We start from the raw sequence: 20,074 nt of genomic DNA, 5'->3' as shown, positions 1-20,074 counted from the left end.
GATTCGAGAGATTTTGCTATTTACTAAACTGGTGATCCTTTTAGAGAACAGATTCGAGAGATTTTGCTATTTACTAAACTGGTGCTCCTTGTAGAGAGCAGATTCGAGAGATTTTGCTAGTTACTAAACTGGTGCTCCTTTTAGAGAGCAGATTCGAGAGATTTTGCTATTTACTAAACTGGTGATCCTTTTAGAGAACAGATTCGAGAGATTTTGATATTTACTAAACTGGTGCTCCTTTTAAAATCAACCGAATTAGGTGGTCCCATCAGCCTTAAACTGTAAAGCTTTTAACCTTTGAATTTGTTTATATACTTAAACACAAAACATTAAGCATTAAAATAAAAAAAACAAAATATATTTGATATACAAGACAGAAAATACAATACCCAAAATTAAGAAATAGTAAAAGTTTTAAAAATGTCATTTTATATCAAATTTTAAATATTCATTATTTCGATATTTCACAAGGCTAGAAACGTAAAAAACAAACAAACAGGAAATTTAGAAAGTAGTTACAATCACAAGGAGTCTACTAAAAAGTGTATTAGCCATTTATTTTAAAATTAAACAGTCAAAATACAAAGTACCATTCAAAACAAGCCCTGAGTAGTTAAAAACTTTGAAAACAGCACACTCGTATAAAATGTTTCTTGGACTAATATTTAGTTCAAAACAGTAACCAATGGTATACTGTTTTTCCTCCTATAAACGAAACAACCAGAATCCTTTTTATCAATTCGTGTTCATTCTCCAGTTCTTCGTTCAAGCTATGAATTTAACAACAGAAACTGCAAGGAATTAATGATTTTATGAATGTGTCATGAAGTAAAACAGTTAAAATATTACACAATAAAGATGAGTTCAAACTTTCTAAATAAATGATTCTCTATCAATACAATACAGACGAAGACAATGATATCTTTAGTGTAACTGCTACTCGTTAACCTAAATTTACGAGAACTATACATTTGATATCAGCTAAAAATTAGCTTTAAAACAATATCAAAACTATGATTATAGTGCACGATTTAGTGAAGTTCACAAACACAGTAGTTAAACACTTCCATGTTATTCAAACTGTTATCATACCAGCTTAGTTGTCCCTAACACAGATTTTACTAGAATCGAAGTTATTTGAACGTGTTAATTGGTTAAATGTGTCCCTAACACAGATTTTACAAGAATCGAAGTTATTTGAACGTGTTAATTGGTTAAATGTGTCCCTAACACAGATTTTACAAGAATCGAAGTTATTTGAACGTGTTAATTGGTTAAATGTGTCCCTAACACAGATTTTACTAGAATCGAAGTTATTTGAACGTGTTAATTGGTTAAATGTGTCCCTAACACAGATTTTACAAGAATCGAAGTTATTTGAACGTGTTAATTGGTTAAATGCGTCCCTAACACAGATTTTACTAGAATCGAAGTTATTTGAACGTGTTAACTGGCTAAATGTGTTTGTAACGATGAAAGCATGTTTTATTATGTTTTAGTTTTTAGAATATCACTTAACTTATCGCTCTTAACTAGTTAGAGAACAAATTATAACATTTCAGTTATCCAAGATAAGTATCGTTATATTTATCAAAGTGTATAACTTTCTAAAACTACAAAAGTTGTATAAAATATATTTATCCTTTACATGTTACTTTGTGTTTTGTTTTTTATTCATTGGTAGTAACGTTACTGGAATTGAAAGTTTGAAAGAGTAAGAAAAATAAAAAACTGTGAGCAAATTATTATTATTATTTTTTACTCAATACTTGGTCCATTCTAAGAGTTTTTATCAAGATCGTTTATCAAGGATACCAAGTTGTTGGATATAGACACAGTGATAAAATACGCCATAACTCATGTAGGATACAGCCTCACTGTGCAATTCTGTGATCCAAAAAACAAAACGAAACAATCTATGTGAAAGTCCTAATATCTACTCAATCTTACAACTATTTTAAATCTAACGTAGATTTTTATATTTTCACACGTATACAAGAGGTGAGGTTCTCAAAAAGGCGGGCTACTCTTTGTCTTCTTTTTAACAAATGCCTGACCAGGCCTCCATGTTCAGTTTGGGAAGACGTTTTTCATCATTACACGAAACAGCTGGGTTGCTATAAATGGAGTGAATAACATGTTTACTGTTAACATATATAGTTGTCATTATGATCGTAAAACTTACAATATAAAACTACCATACATATAATGTGTTTAAACAACTGAAAGTTTATAGAGGATCGCTAAACAAACGTTATTTTTTTTAACGAGAATGTATTTAATTTGTTGAAATAATGTCAATAAATTGTTTAAATTTCGCGTAAAGCTACACGAAGGGTATCTGCGCTGGTCGTCCCTAATTTTGCAATGTAAGACTCGTAATCTGAGGGTCGCGGGTTCGCATCCCCGTCGCGCCAAACATGCTCGCCCTCTCAGACGAGGGGGCGTTATAATGTGACGGTCAATCCCACTATTCGTTGGTAAAAAAATAGCCCAAGAGTTGGCGGTGGGTGGTTATGACTAGCTGCCTTCCCTCTAGTATTACACTACTAAATTAGGGACGGCTAGCACAGATAGCCCTCGAGTAGCTTTGTGCGAAATTCAAACAAACAAACATTCATATAGTATTTTCATTTAATATGATTGTTATCAAGCATAACTACGCAATTAATTTTATTTGGAAGTAACGATAAAGTGTTCGTTTATTATTAATTTTTTTATTATCAAATGACTGCAGAAATTTCTAATAGAGATTTATAAGGTAAACCATCTTCAAAGTTTTATTTTTATTGTGTAAAGTTGATTATCAAATAATAATATATTTTTGGAAACATTCTTTTACATTTTAACCCAAACCAGTGAAAATGTAAAACACTACTTCCAATGTACGGCTTTCATAAGTTACTTTCGTTGCCAAAATTAAAAACAAACGATTGAAAGAAATGAAAATGACTGATTATAAAGCTCATGCATCTTATTAAACTGAAAACAACAACTTAGAATCTAATGTTCCAGTGGTCGTCCTGATCCATTAAAGCACTCTGAAAGCGAAGAGATACAGTCCTTTAAGATTCTAGAGATCAATGTTTGAACTTGTTTCTTTAATCTTATCATGTCTTTGCTCGCCATTTAAGCTGAGGGGGCGTTATAATGGTACGGTCAATCCCACTATTCGTTGGTAAAAGAGTAGCCCAAGAGTTGGCGGTGGGTGGTGATGACTAGCTGCCTTCCCTCTAGTTTTATACTGCTAAATTACGGACGGCTAGCGAGTAGCTTTGCGCGAAATTCAAAATAAACAATTCAAAACAAAGCATATGTTCTGATCTGTCGTAGCCTTCAGTGTATGATCCTTATCGTGATTAGTCGCTTGCTTATGTTTTACTGACGTCACTAAAGTACAGACTGCAACGTTAAGCATCTCTTATGCTACACCATTTTAGCGTATATTGGCTGACTGACAGACAACACATTACTGCATTGTGGTGCAAGTGGTTAAAATAGGTGACCCTTTTAGACGGCCTTTCGGCCCCATTTCTGAGAAATATCACGAAAGAACCAGTTGTTTCAACAAATTAATGGGATAAAAAAACTCACCTTTTTTTATCTTGAAGCATAAAAGCTTTGAGTTGAATAATGTTCAAGTTGTCTGAGTTGTCACAGAGAATTCGAGAAAGTGTCACCTTTCTGATTTCTGATAACTGACCTATGAATACAAAAGACCTGATAGTAAAATAGAAAAATGAAATGAATTTGTCATGCTAAATGTGGAGAGCTACGTAAATAAACATTTTAAAGTGTCATAATAAAATAATCAGAAACAAACTAAAAGCAAATTGTTGCTTTACAGGTATCTTATCTTTTAATTATTGTTCATAAAGTGTCAAAAAATGTGTACTCTTAACAGGTGGAAATTTTAAAATAAAAGTCTATCTTATATTCATATACTGACCTTCTGTAAAGGAACCTGACTGACCACCGTTTTCGTACCAGAAACGGTCTCCTACCCTTGTTCGGTAAAACTGTTCAGCAATGAGACAAGCATGAGTTGGACCGACCAATGCCCCCGGTAAGTGTCGCTCGGACAGAGCTCCAGGGATTAGATCAATATCATGAACTGACCTATAACAAGAAAATAAATAGGTTAAAGATGGCGGCTGATTTAAAAAAACAACAACCCTGTGTACTATACGGTACAGTATATATACACATGTGTGCACTGTACGGTACAGTATATACACATGTGTGAACTGTACAATACTGTATATGTATACACGTGTAAACTGTACGGTACAGTATATAAACATGTGTGCATTGTATAGTACTGTGAAAAAGTATTAGAACAAGAGAATATTTTGTCATTCTTTCCATTTTATGGGCAATGCCTTCCATGCCAATACAGAATGTAAATTTCAACACTATGATAATGCTTTACTGATTCCTGTTGACAATTTAATGAGCCAAAGTTAGAATATTTATCATTATTTGGGGTTCCTACATACTTGTACCAAGGGCAAGTCATAGGGGTTCTACTAAAATGAACATACTGATTAAATTTAGGGTCTGAAATAACTGCCACTGTACCCACTGTAAGTAAGCAACGTTTGGTACCGGTATGTGCTGGAAGAAATCAATTTAAAAGCACCCTACAAGTAAACCTTCCTAAAAGCAGTGTTTAACACTATATATTAAGTTTTATTGTCATGCCATGGCTCAAAAAATGGAAAATTGTTAGTAAACCAGAGCTTTATGTGATGCTGGTTGGACTCCCTGACAAACTGTTGCAGACTAGAAATGCTTTCTAAACACTGTCAAGTTTATCTTATATCGTGAGACCGAGACAGGTGAATTTGAAAATAGGAAAGAAAGAGGCAGAACACCTTAACTCAATGTTACTGATGTTAAGTATCTTCAATTATGCAGCCTTTGAGACAGAAGGAAGACTGTCACTGATCTTAAGCATGTACCAAATGACAGAAAAGCATCCAGATCTACAGTATCAAGAAGACTCAACCAGAATGAAATATCTGGTTGTGTAACTGTAAAAAACATTTACTTCGATCTCCAAATATTGTCAAGAGACTTAAATGTGCTAAAAAAAGTACAAAAAGTACTTTGACGATTGTTAAAGTGTGTTACGAACGGATGAGTCCAAGTTCGAAATATTTGATTCAAAGCATAGGTTGTACGTCCAGCGGAAGAAAGGTGAAATATAGTGACCTCAACGCATAGCACCTACCATGAAGCATGGAAAGGCATTATGCACAGAAGATATGTGCATAATAGATGGAATAATGGACTAACACAAATATCATCAAATACTCTTCCACCATGGTATACCCAACGGTTTACATATTACTTGTAAAATATTCTACTGTCCAGAAAATAACGACCTCAAACATTCATCTAACCTATGCAGAAATTACTTAGCTAAGAAAGTGGCTGCTGGAGTAATATCAGATGATTCAATGGCTTCCAAAAGAGTCCAGATCTCAAACCAATTGAACATATTTGGGATTTGATAAATCAAAACTTGACAAATCAAAAGTTACGTTCAAAGAAACTTTATGGGAGGGTATTAGAAACATGTAGAGTAAAATCCCTAAGAAATGCTTTGATTAAATATGTTGCAACAGTGTCTGAAAGACTGTCTGCGGTTAATAAAGCAACAAGGAAACACATAAAATATTAACTGTTTACTGAACTCAATCACTTCCACTGAGTTTCTGTTGTATTAAATCTTAAGATTAATAAATGTTGATGTTTCACCTGTGATTTATCTTCTAATGTTTTTTGAAAGTAGCTTAAAAATCTAATCTCTGTCCTAGTCCTAACACTGTTGCTCAATAGCGTATATCAATATGATTATGGAACTGTCAGAAAAATGAAAACAATAAAATTTTTATTATACATTCACTAAAATTTCACCTAAAATACATGTTTATTTATAATAACATTTTGATCGAATTATAATACTCTTTATCGAGTACAATAACAATAAAATAAAATAAACATTGATAAAATATTTCAATTTATATATTTTATGTCCAAGGGCAAATAAAATTATAAGGAAGGATCTATTCCTCAACAAGAGGCATTCAGGTACCAAAGATTGCACGTACGAGGTTCGAGATTTTTGCGATTTTCGTGAAACTTATTAAGAATGTAGCATATGATGAAATATATTGATGGACTTTTTGACAATCCTTACTGAAGTAAACCCATCTATCAAGGCCACATATGCTGTGATGGCAATGATAAATAGGCTCGGTAAGAAAAGGCATTAGCCATAGTATAATAGCCTTCTGAAACCTTAACCTATGTAAAAATGTTACCATAGTCACTTTTCTGGGGTTGGAGCAGAACCAGAATCATAAAAAATTAAAAATAACGAAATCATAATAAATTATTATTTTGGAGACAAATTACGTACTGACACCCAACAATAAATTAACACTGAATATTACAACTTCTTCCTTTTTACCCACATGCACTGCTAGAAACCGGGTTTCGATACCCGTAGTGGGCAGAGTAAATAGCCCATTGTGTAGTTTTGTGTTTAGCTCCAAACAAATATAAAACTAAACAGCTAAGCCAAGTGTTACAATTTAATTAATACAAAGTAGCCAAACAGTAAAGCTACTGAGATCAAGAAAAATGTATGCGCTTCTATTTGTCAGCGTTAATGTTTACAAAATATTTGGAGTCCATGAAAACCTCGGCAGGGTTAAACAAACAACAACAACAAAAAAGGTCGGATGATTTGACATAAGAAATAAAAACGAAATAACAAATTCAAGTGCGTGAGCGTTGTTAGTAAGTACGTGTTTTTTTTTTTTATAGCAAAGCTACATCGGGCTATCTGCTGTGTCCATCGAGGGGAATCGAACCCCTGATTTTAGCGAAGACTTGCCGCCGTCCCAGCGGGGACTAGTGAGTTGGTGCAATCACTTTGACTGTTGAAAGATCCAGACTAAAATGCGTTGCCAATCATGTTCGTTGAATATTTGGATATAACGTATTCTAGATTTTTAATCAGTGTGAACAACACCTCCTAGAAACAGCTGCTGGAATTACTTGCTTTTTTATTCCAAAACAATTTCACATTTGGTCACAAGAGAAAGTTTCTGATTCAGTTTATACTTGAGGGTATAGATAACAATATAAACCACAAAATATTTCCGCTAAAAACTTCAAAATTGGAAAAAATGTAAGGCGTTTGTCTATAGGACCATTCAAAATACCTTTATGTAACGACAAGTGTTGTTTGTAAAAAAGTAATTCAAGCATTGAAAGTTCTGTTTTAAACATGAATGTTTTTAATGAAAACATAAATTTTTTTGTTTATTTCATACTAAAAAATCAGGTTATGTGAAAAGAAATACTGACACGTGCTCATTAAAGGAAAACCAATAATATTCAATGAAATATTTCTTTATAATCATAATAATTTAGTTTAACGAATTGTATTGTTTTTTCTAGTTTCAAAAAGTTACATCATAAATTTTCATAACGTATCACGACAGTTGAAACTATTGTTTGTGATTTTTTTCTCTCAGTAAGGTTTATTTGTAGATTTAAGCACAAAAATACACAATTTACTATCTGTGCTCTGCCTACCATGGGTTTCGAAACCGGTTTCCAGCATTGTAAATCCGCAGACATACCCCTGAGACATCTGGGAGTCTTTCAATAAGGAAACCAGATAACATTCCTCATGACCTCAAAGTATCTAGTGTAATGATATTGGTGCAGGAAAGAGTTACAGAGTGGGAGAGCTTGACTTGACAAATTTTACAAAGAGAGACTGACAGGACAAGGAGCTGCTAGAGGTAGCTCAATTATTAAGGGTCTAGAAGCATGCCCCAAAAATTTAATATAATAATATAACTTACAGTTGCTACAGAATTCAAATATCTAAAAGTAGGGGGGCTAAAGCAACGCCGGTTCCAACGCCTTTGAATAAACCGTCCGGGGCCTGACATGACCAGATGGGCTAAGGCGTTCGACTTGTAATCCGGGGGTCGCGGGTTCGAATTCCCGTCGCACCAAACATGCCCGCCCTTTCAGCCGTGGGGGCGTTATAATGTGACGGTCAATACTATTATTCGTTGATAAAAGGGTAGGTGGGTGGTGATGAGTACCGGCTTTTCTTCTAGTCTTACACTTCGAAATTAGGGACAGCTAGCGAAGATAGCCCTCGTGTAGCTTTGCGCGAAATTTAAAAAACGAACAAACAAACAATACACCGTCTGGAACTTCATTTCTTAAAATTATCACTGGGTTTGATGTTCTCAACTAACACTGAAATAAATAAATACATATCGAGAATTACTTTACCTGTACAACTGTTTCAGAAGTCGTATAGATCGATTGGACATAATATCATGTAAATCCTCCCAAGCATCTATCGCCGATTGATTGCATACGTCACGCCAGCTGGTGTAGCCTGGTAGCCCATGATCTCTTCCTCTTTGTATACTGTAAGCAGATAGGTCCAGTCCATGGCTCCCGTGTTTTGATTGAAAAAGTCGGTTTCTAAGCTGAAAATGTAAACACAAAATACAAAGATAACTGAAAACATGTTGTTGGAAGATATTTAAATATCGACAGACTTCCCAAGTTAAAAGGAATGTAGAATTTTAAAACCACGGTTTTAAAATATAAAATGTTTTATTTTCTACTAAATATACTCGTCGATATTTTGGCAATTATATTTTATAGCCCTGGAGGAGCTTTGCGCGAACTTAAAAAAAATAAACAAATTTTGTTTGTTTGTTTTGAATTTCGCACAAAGCTATTCGAGGGCTATCTGTTCTAGCCGTCCCTAATTTAGCAATGTAAGATTAGAGGGAAGGCAGCTAGTCATCACCACCCACCGCCAACTATTTTACCAACGAATAGTGGGATTGGTCGTCACATTATAACGCCCCCACGGCTGGGAGGGCGAGCATGTTTGGCGCGACGGAGATTTGAACCCGTGACCCTCAAATTACGAGTCGAACGCCTTAACCCACCTGGCCATGCCGGGCCCAGCATAATAGAATTTCGCTCTTTGAGATGGTAGGGAGTGACATAAATGACAGTAAAATTCCACTATTTGATTAGAGTTGTTATTGTGCTGTTTATCCTCCCTCTAGTCTATCAATTCAAAGTTATGGACAATTAGCGAAAATAACCCTTGTGTAGCTTTGTGCAAATATTCGAAACGAATGAAAACTTCAGAAATTTATTATTTCTTTAGATGTTTTGGGGGAATGTTTCTAAAGTTCGTCGTGATATTTTTTGTTTAAAATAGTAATAATAAAAAAAACAACACAAACAGTGACATTGAAAGAGGGTGAGCGGGCCCTCTGACTTGTCAAGCGTAAGATTTAACACGGAAGAACTTCGACGGCCAAGGCGAGCCATGGACCTCGGTTGTAAGGGGTGCGCCTGCGCCACGCACTCAATTGATTCGCTTGGTCAATTAATCTGCTTCCTGAAACTCTCAAAGGTTGTTGGTTGGTTGTTTTTTTAATTTCGCACAAAGCTACTCGAGGGCTATCTGTGCTAGTCGTCCCTAATTTAGCAGTGTAAGACTAGAGGGAAGGCAGCTAGTCATCACCACCCACCGCCAACTCCTGGGCTACTCTTTTACCAACGAATAGTGGGATTGACCGTCACTTTATAACGCCCCCACGGCTGAAAGGGCGAGCATGTTTGGCGCGACGGGGATGCGAACCACGACCCTCAGATTACGAGTCGCACGCCTTAACATGCTTGGCCATGCCAGGCCTAACTCACAAAGTTTTGAATAATATTGTTTATTGTCATGAACAGTACAATATGTGAATTTAACAGATAGCAAGTTTAAATAGTTGGAAAAAGTAATATAAAAATTAATGTTTTCTCCATGTAGATATAGTCAATATAAAAAAAAAACAACCTAAGCTGTTGTTGTTTCTTATTAAGCATAAAGCTACACAAAAGGCCATCTGTGCTCTTTCCACCACAGGTATCGAAATCCAGTTTCTAGCAGTATAAGTCAATAGACATACAGCTGTACCACTGAGACAGATGTGGGTGGGTCGGTGGGTGTTTTCTTATTGCAAAGCCACATCGGGCTATCTAATGACTCCACCGAGGGGAATCGAACCCATGATTTTAGCGTTGTAAACCCGTATACTTACCGCTGCACCAGCGGGAGGCGGGCGTAGGAAGGCAAATAAATTTGGACTTATGTTATGAAGAGGTCGAACCAAGGGACTGGTTAGATTAAATTGGGCCCCGCATGGCCAAGAAGTTAAGGTGCTCGACTCGCAACCTGAAGATTGCGGGTTTGAATCCCCGTCACACCAAACATGCTCGCCGTTTTTGCCGTGAGGGTGTATAATGTGACGATCAATCCCATTATTCGTTAGTAAAAGAGCAGCCCAAGAGTTGGTGTTGGGTGGTGATGACCAGCTGCCTTCCCTCTAGTCTTACACTGCTAAATTAGGGACGGCTAGCAAGCCCTCGAGTAGCTTTGTGCGAAATTCCAAAATAAACAAACAAAACAAACAAAATACATTATATTGATAGTTGAAATTTCGTATTAGTACCTAATGTAGCCAAAAAATTGATTTGTTTCGACTAAAAATATATATCAAGTCAAAACTTTTGTGAAATCAATAATATCTGTATTTAATATTAATTTTAATTGAACCATCTGAAATGTCGAGTGAAAAACTTACTTCCGGATTGACGTAATGATCGACACTCTGTGATCTTTCCTGCAGCGCGCCTGTCACGTGGGCGTCAAAGCCTACTTCGTACAGAGTCGCAGGGTTGAAAAACGTCCAGTGGATCGGATTTTCGTCGAATTTAACGTAAAGTTTATTCGCCAAAGGTACGATTTCCTATAATGGATTTTATCATATACATGTTTATTAAAATGATAACGTGAATATTATCGCTAAAATACACTTTCATTAATAATGAAAATTTAAATAATTATTTTCAAAAGTTTAGTATGCTGTGACAAAAATCGATGGAACTGAATCTCTAAGCAGGGGTAGTTAGTACGTAGGGTGGGCTGGTAAAAAACAGCTGCCGCGTGCAGTATTCCCTCGCTATTCGCAGGGGGTAAAGAACGTAACCCCCGCGAATAGCGAAAAACCGCGAATATTGGATGCAGTTTTAAAACTTCTATGTATGAGATTATATACGGTACTAAATGCTTCCCAGACACTTTCTAAAGACACTCTTACTCATTAATACAGTAATAATGTAGTAATATTGCATGCAGTCATGTATTGCACTAATGTAGTAATGATAATGTAAACACATTTTAATTTTGTACTGCAACAATATTTTAATCAAAAAGAAACGTAAGTACAGGAGGACAGTAACACCGCATAGTATAGTTACCCATACTGTATTACTGTACCGTAAAGTCATTTTCTATGCGTACAACACATGTATTAGAATTGACAGAAAGTGGAACAAATTTAAAGGCAAACTTAGATAAATACAGTACGCACAGTTCAGGTAATAATAATACAGTACAGTCAATTCAGTAATAATATGCAATTAAAAACATTATTAATACACGGTCACAAAATCATGCACTGTACATACAGTGTATGCATTTATAAAAAATACGTACTGTATTGCAATAATAATTGAAAAAAAATTTAATATTGTTTGTGGACTCACCAATAATGAATGATAATAAAATGATGATGAAATTTGCTGTACCATACAATGATGATGATAACACTAATGTACAGTATGGCACAGCTTAGCTGCTGCTTTACAGCACTTTAGGTAATTACTCCTCCTCTTCAGGCACTTAAGGAGAAAGCTCCATTTCTTCAGGAGAGTCAAGAGGTTGTGTTGTTTCTTTAGGAGAGTCAGGAGGAGGTGTCGTACTTTCTTCGGGTGTGGCTTGGTTTGACGTTTTGGGTACCTTCTTTAGGAACATGGTTATTGGCAGCTGGTTCCGTTGTTTTTTCATAGTGATGAATAGAGTTTTGTAGGTCGACATGGTAGAGTTAATTGCATTTGAGAATTGCAGCGAATGAACCATGTAAGGGTCCCATGACTTGACAGTCTCTTGCAAATCCTTTGCTTTTGACATGAGTTCAGCCAACCGTTCTAGAGTTAGACCCTCGTCCTCTTCCTCTTTTGATGGTTCTTCCTGGCCCACTGTTTCTTCTTCACTGGCAGATTTCGTCATCACATCTGCCAAATCTTCGTCCGTTAGAGGCTGATAGTGGGCGTTAATCAGGTCATTGAACTCTTCATAAGTTATGTCATCAAAGCCTTCACCACCGATTAACTTTGCTAGTTTAACTGACTTGTTGACAGCATCATGTTGAATTTCATCCGGTGAGAACCCTTTGTAATCATGAACACATTCTGGCCACAGATTTTTCCAACATGCATTATATGTTTCTTTTTTCATGTCTTGAAGTGCCTTGTGTATGACTGTCAGGCACGATGCAATTGTGAAATTGCGCCAGTACACTTTCAACTGGAAGTCCTCATTCTCGTCTATTTCATCAACTAATTGTTGAAGACAGTTGCCAGTGTAAAGTGCCTAAAGGCACGAATCACTCCTTGATCCATAGGCTGGAGGAGGGATGTTGTGTTGGGAGGGAGGAACTCGATCTGGACTCCCTCATGATACAAATCCACAGGGTGACCGCCAGCATTATCCATGATCAGCAACACTCGAAATTCGAGTTCTTTTTGCGAAGGTATTCTACCACTTGAGGGATGAAACACTGATGAAACCAGTTGGATGTCAGGAGCTTCGTAATCCAGGCCTTGGAATTATGCATCCAGAAGACAGGCAAAGTGTTTTTATTTTTGTTCTTCAGAGCCCTGGGCTTTGGAGATTTATAAATGAGGCCGGGTTTCATCATCCAACCAGCAGCATTGCCACACATAATAAGTGTCACTCTGTCTTTTTGTGCTTTGAATCCTGGGGCTTTCAGTTCGTCCTTCATGATGAAAGTTCTGGAAGGCATTTTTTTCCAGAACAACCCAGTCTCGTCCATGTTGAAGACCAGCTCTGGCTTGTATCCCTTCTCCTCAATGAGTTTCTTAAAGGCCTCAGGATACTTTGCTGCAGCTTCTGTGTCTGCAGATGCAGCTTCTCCGTGGGATTTTCCAAATCGTAGTTGGTAACGTTTCAGGAAACGATCGAACCAACCCTTGCTGGCATGAAATTCTTCGGCATCAGCTGCTGTTGATGGTCCTGGTTGTCCTTCAGTGAATTGAGAATATAATTTCAATGCCTTCTTTTGAATGATCTTGGTGTCCAAAGGGATATTTTTCTTTCGCAAGTCTTGTATCCACAATGCTAAGGCAGATTCCATCCTCACGATTACCTTGTTTCTTACAACATTCACCATCTTAGCACTTCCACAAAAATTCGTATCTACACTAGCTCTGATTGCTTGTTCATTTTTCTTTATGTAACGCACGGTGCTCTCATTCACTCCGTAATGGCGTCCTACAGCAGCATAACCTTTTCCTTCCTTTATCATATTAAGCAGTTGTACCTTCTCATGCAGGGTCATAACCTTTTTCTGGTGCTTAGGTTCCTTGCCAGAAGCTGGAGGTGTAGGGCGTTTGAATGGCATTGTAGGGTGTAAATAATATTGTAAAAATAAACACTTGAATTTACAGTCCAAACAACCACGTTGAATACTCACGCGCGAATGAAAGAGAGAAACAGCTGATCAGCAGCACGCGTATGCAGCCAATCAGCAAGAAGGAAAAACTAAAGCTGTCAGCCATTGGCTAAATTCAAACCTATTTCCTAGCCTCCTCGGGACCGAGCGCTGTGTGTGTGCGTGTGTAGTGCGTTACCGGCTGTGCTTTGCCGTTTGCGTTGTGGGGGAAGCTGAGGCAGTCAGCCAATAGCAGCTCAGCTCATTGTTCGATAAAGACGTCAATCGATAAAACTGCTTGAGAGAGTAAATACAGACATACCCTCGAAAAGCGCTTTTAGTCTCTATGACCTGCAAAAACCCGGTTTACCGAGCATTCGTTTTTATGACGTTATGACGCTAGCCTGGTATACCAGCATACGATGCGATAGGGTTAAGAGCCTAACCCGCGAATATGCGGGGCCGCGAATGGGGAACCGCGACCAGGTGAGGGTATACTGTATATGTATTGCTCATCACGGTCTCAAAGCTCATATGTCAATGTAAGAGATTTTTATAATCACTTAACTTAGGCAACGTTTTCAAAAGCCATTAAGACCTTCAGTTTAGCCAAAACACATAAGTAAAGTAGAGTACAAGCAGGGGTTGTAAACCTCTCAGTTTAGTGCCGCCTCAATAGGAGTGGGGACACCAGACAATAAAAAGCGAGAGGGGTAGATGTGATGATGTAATTAAAGGCGAGGAAGTTAAAATCCACAAAATGCCCCTACGGACGCGCTGCTAAACCTTCACTACAGGCGACAATGACGTCAGAGACCAGCACACATTTCATCAACATGAATATAATTAATACAGTCGGTATAAAACAGTAATTAAACATGAAAATAATTAATATAGTCGGTATAAAACAGTAATTCCTTAGTTCTATGCATTTTTTGATCATTTACGCTTAACGTGTCCTAAATAGGAGATTTATATACATATCATGCAATAATTAAAACTTTCTGTTTGACCTTTTAATTATGTCAATTTTTAAAAAAATTACATTTCTCGATTCTGAAAGATCACTTAACAAACATAAAACGTAATTGGAAGTATGTTAATATTTAGATAAACATGAAACGATTTGTTATAAACTGACGACGTAAACAAGTTTATCAAAAAACCTGAAATCAACTGTGTTACCACTCACGTACATAATTCATTGTATTTTATAATGAAATCTGATACTTTTAAACATTAATGTATTATGAAATTCCGTACACTTCATACGTATCTGTAAATATCATATTTTATAATTTTTTTCAACATGTAAGATCTTTTTAATTATAAGCTTACTGAGCATTTAACTGTTTGCTGTACGTCGGGCACAGGTTGTAATGATTGTACATTAATTGAAATGTCACATCAGATACTGAGAAATAACCTACCAGAAATACACATTTAGTGTTTTGTATCACTATATGGTGAAAAGAATCATATTTAATGGCTTTTAAATTTCAGTAACATACAAAAACTCTAGTTCAAGTATGGTGGACATTACATTTATGTAGAAAATATACGATTATGCACAGTTTGAACTGCTTATTTTCAGTATCAAGTACAATATAAAAGAGCAACAATGTATTATAATTAACTGTTATTTTAATAAAACATTTCCGCTTCTTCTTTCTTGCCATTAATGACGTGTTGAGACAATGAGGACAACGTTCATCATTTATGGAAACACCGTCTGTATGAGTGTGGTAAAGTGATGGTATTTGTATTTCCTAACAGTCACAGTTTAGCTAGTCTGATATCAGTGTCCACACATGTTATGCTACAAATGGTTGTCTCGTCGACTTTTGAAAGTGAAAGAGCTTGTGTCCTATAGAACGTTGTCTGAACGAAGCTATGAATACTTTCACGAGAACGCAAAAGAAGTTTGGAGGTGTGTGTGCCAGTATATTGATTACTTGATCATGTCGATCACACATCGCCAATCTGTATTCAATCCATAAATCTAATAAAAATCACTGCACAACAATTTTCTAAAAAAAGTTTTGCTTCCTCAAAAGTTTTTGCTGATTGTGACAGGTACAGGTGGGTATGCACAAATATAGTTTTGGTTTTGCTTCATCACGTAGGAACTCTGAGAAATATACAGTTAACTGTTTACTGGCAATAACGTATTTAATTGCGTTTATGTTTCTAATACGCTATTAAGTTCAGCATAATTAAAAGTGTTTTGCTCCTGATTTTCGTTTGTATTCAATGTCCGGTGCATCACGGTGCAATGTCCAACAGTAGTCAGCAAGCATTGACGGATTCCAGTTGCTCTGATATCGTTTTTCCATTGTAACAATGTACTGGTGAAACTGAAGATTTCGATGAAACGGTAGGTGATGGGCAAATTTGGATGTGATTTTCGTGATCAGCAGCCAAATATCTATAAGGAACACCCAACAGTGTTCAAGAAGCAAAAACTCTGTTGTGCTGTGTAACCACTGGCTGTGTATTTTCAATAGTTGAGATAAGAAGGGAGAATATTCCGATTCACTAGAACTGTTTCCATATAATCTCAACATTAGAAAATCAACTTATAAAAACAACAAAACTACTGCAAGGACCATATTAGTCTGTGTGTTCATGTATAAGCGAACAACATTGTATATGTTTATTATCGTTGTTGACATGTGTCCAAGAAAGATCAGTCCTCAAAGATGTAAGAAAAAAAAGGTAAGTGTTGTTATTCTGTAATAGTGGTTAAACATTATTATTTATTATGTAGTAAAATATATTCAAATAAAGGATAACAGCATATTTGTCACGATACTACGGACAGTAATATTGTTGTTAAAATAATAGTTTTAACATAATTAAATCTAGACATTAATGATATAATAATATGTGAAAGCATATGATTCGTCCTCGTAAGACTTGCGTAAATAAAACTATAAAATATGATATATGAAACATAATATCACAATATATTTCTGATATTATGAAATCAAACTAGTGAAAATGTAGGTTTTAATTATTGCATATTAAATAAGCATCCCTTTACAGGACGATTTACATGTAAACAGTCAGGAATTGTAAAAGTATGACGAAGCTGATTGTTGTAAAATATGTTTGTTTGTTTTTTTACATTTATATCTAAATTCGTGTGCATTCGTTGTGTATGTGTGTGTTTTATGCTTATTACTGTTGTTGACATGTGTCGCAATGAAAACTACTATCTAAATTTGAATCCAACAAAGATTATAATGATATGTTCATAATTTTGTTCTAGAAGATTTACAACGATATGTGTTTTATAGATGTGTTTGCAAAATCTTTCTCATGACAAAATTAATAAATTGTTAAAAAAAGTATTGTGTCGAGATCTTTTTATTATAATCGTGTTACCAAAAGTATTTAAAATAACTGCTTGATTTATAATTAAAGAGTTGTGTGTGTTTTCTTATAGCAAAGCCACACCGAGGGGAATTCGAACCCCTGATTTTAGCGTTGTAAATCCGTAGACATACCGCTGTACTAGCGGGGGGGGGCAATTAAAGAGTTAAATAGCAAGTTTTATTTATTTCATAATATGTAAATAATCATCGTTTTCAGGAAGATTTAAATATAAATGACCTGGAAATTTATGTAACTAATAAATTAGTGTTTTATACCAACCATATTAATTATAGTCTAACATAATTGCCGTCTGTCGTGGTGGCATTTTATTGAACTATATAAAACATTGTTGTCTTTGGTGACATCATCATATCTACCTCTTCTCCCTGCTCCCAGTAGCCTGGCGACACTCTACTGAGAGGTATTCTGTGGACAGCAAAGTGAGGGGATAACTATTAGCGAGTAGCGTAACTGCCATATGTGCTGCTTGCTGATCATACTATTTTGGCATCGGAAGGGCTAGCTACCTCACTAATGCTTGGACTTCTCACAGTGATTTACATACACCAGAATGTTACATTTTAACTAGGGAAGTGCAGTTGCAGAATAGCAACTAACTTCAACACGTGATGTACATCAAGACAACTCATCATGTCAGACAAAAACTGCTGCCTTCATAGTGACTGCCATTCATTATAAAATATTAATTTATATTGTTTTGAAAATAAGCGATAAAACGATAAGGATGATGTAAGGATGTCAAAACTATAATTAACGTAGTAGTCCGAGTATAAGTAGGCTGTAAAATTCATAGTCGCCTTATAATAGCGGCCGACCACAGGCCCCTTCCCCATACTGTAAGTCCAGATAGTATCCATCTACACAAATGTTCACTCGAGATCATCACAAGTTCTTGCAACTAATCCACCTATAAACTTTTCAATTATATTATAGATTTTGCGGACCTAAAAAAATGATATTATGACAATCAATATTTTATTTTCTTTCCCATGGTGTCTGAAAATGGTGGTCGCCTTATATTCGAGATCTCCCTATAATTAGCCCAGTACGGTACATGGCTCCATGAAGTATTTTATTATATTTTATATGTATGCAAGATGGTGTTAAAAAAGGATAAAATTTGAAAACATATTGTAAAAAAAAAGATGCTTTTTAAATGCATCCCTTCTCCATAAACCATTTACAAGAGCGCATGACTTAAAGCATTTATTTTTCAACATATGAATTATACAACCAAAATAGCCTGTTCAGGAAATGACTTGTAAGTATAATACCCCTGAGTAAATTACCGAATAGAAGATTTTTTTCCAGCGACTTACCCGGACTTGACTGTGTCCAAATCGGAAAGCTGCAGCCGCGAAGTTGTTGTTTAGAGAGGCGTCTACGTTGTCATCGTATCCAGAGAAATAACCGTCCTCAACCAGAGTGAGATTATTTTTCTGGATAATATCTTTGCCTGAAGAATAATAGTTATCACATTATTTAATTGTATAAAAATATTACAAATAGTACACTTAAAGTTTTCAATGTGAAAAAATGTCTAAATAAAATATTTGTGCATGTCTTAAGTTTGAGATGTAAAAGGTCAATAGTTCACTTGCTACGGTAGTGAGTCGTACCCTTAAAGAAAGAGCACGCATGTCCCAAAACATGTAGTCGCTGCAGTCTTTTTGCTCCATGTAATTATGTACAAATTTGGCTCATCTGAAATTCACCTATTTCAACAGCTACATTTTATATATTAGCGACTGTAAACCATCTAGACATTAGTTGTTACCAAACGAAAAGTGAAAGAATCATTGGAACCTGTCCGAATCTGACCACGCTGTTCGTTTGTTGTTATTTTTCTTCGTTTTCGCACACCCAATTTGTTTCTATGGCATGCGTGGTTAAGTTTTAAACCTTAGCCATCATCTCAGTCTTTGCCAAATTCCTTTGAAATTAATAGCATTACTTCGTATTCACTCCACTAGCAATGGTGCTTGTGGCTCGAAACAGTAAGTTTTGTGGTCCACATGGATAGTTTTACCCAGAATAAAATCAAGTTTATATTTTCATTAAATTTTGCATGGATAAATAATACCATTACTTTTGTGTTTGAGCAAACTTTCGTCGACTTTTAACGAGTTTTTTTTTTTTTTTTGTAAAGTGTTTGTAAAATTTTAAATCGCCTGTGTGACATTTATACTGGCTTCCTGTGTAAACACGAGTTTTAATTGTATGCCATTACTTCTGTGTACAAACTAACTGATTTGTTTGTAAGCTTAATTTATAAGTTCATTTTCCATTACTCATGCGCACTTAGCTCGTGCTAGCTATATAACCATAAGACTTCTTGTATTATACTATTATATATTACTCGCTTTGCGAATGATGTGTGTTTACTAATACATAAGTTTCGTTTTTTTTGGCTGACTGATAAGCTTTGGTCAGAACTGTCGAAGTGTTTACTCATACGCACTATTGCTTGTTTTTTGAATTTCGCACAAAGCTACTCGAGGGCTATCTGTGCTCGCCGTCCCTAATTTAGCAGTGTAAGACTAGAGGGAAGGCAGCTAGTCATCACCACCCACCGCCAACTCTTGGGCTACTCTTTTACCAACGAATAGTGGGATTGACAGTCACATTATAACGCCCCCACGGCTGAAAGGTCGAGCATGTTTGGCGCGAGGGGGATGCGAACCCGGATTACGACTCGCACGCCTTAACACGCTTGGCCATGCCAGGTCCCGCACTATTGCAATGAGATAACTTTGTGTGTATGTCTAGTGCTAACATTAGCAAAGGTTTTTCCGTTAGATCCTTGTACAGCTGCGACAAACAGCTAAGCTGTTAAAAAAAAAGAAGAATCGAGGCCATTGAAAGGGTCGTTATACAAAAAGTAACTAAATGATTTAATAGTAGAACGCGGCCAAGGTAATCTACATTATCGGATACATAGTTTACAAAAACACATTTTTTTCACTTGGTATAGAATTATTTTATCAATTTTATTAACGGTAGCACTAGTATAAGTTAATAATCATTTA

The 20,074-nt window shown here is 35.9% G+C and overlaps 1 protein-coding gene across 1 annotated transcript in view; it reads right to left on the bottom strand.

Annotated features, from left to right (window-relative positions):
• Positions 1 to 537: 537 nt before the first annotated feature.
• Positions 538 to 20,074, bottom strand: part of LOC143227490 (salivary peroxidase/catechol oxidase-like) — a 63,676-nt gene continuing 44,139 nt past the window's right edge. Inside the window, exons 12-17 of the mRNA XM_076458932.1 lie at positions 18,365 to 18,501; positions 10,713 to 10,877; positions 8,338 to 8,540; positions 3,950 to 4,119; positions 3,595 to 3,703; positions 538 to 2,117 (exon numbers count right to left, since the gene is read on the bottom strand). Coding sequence (XP_076315047.1) covers positions 2,042 to 2,117; positions 3,595 to 3,703; positions 3,950 to 4,119; positions 8,338 to 8,540; positions 10,713 to 10,877; positions 18,365 to 18,501 — 860 coding nt within the window. The 3' untranslated portion in view covers positions 538 to 2,041. The remainder of the gene's footprint in view (positions 2,118 to 3,594; positions 3,704 to 3,949; positions 4,120 to 8,337; positions 8,541 to 10,712; positions 10,878 to 18,364; positions 18,502 to 20,074) is intronic.

This window comes from Tachypleus tridentatus, chromosome 9, assembly GCF_004210375.1.
Source record: "Tachypleus tridentatus isolate NWPU-2018 chromosome 9, ASM421037v1, whole genome shotgun sequence".
Classification (NCBI taxonomy): Eukaryota; Metazoa; Arthropoda; class Merostomata; order Xiphosura; family Limulidae; genus Tachypleus; species Tachypleus tridentatus.
The sequence above is the reverse complement of the archived record's forward strand: the minus strand, read 5'-3'. Positions and strand labels throughout refer to the sequence as shown.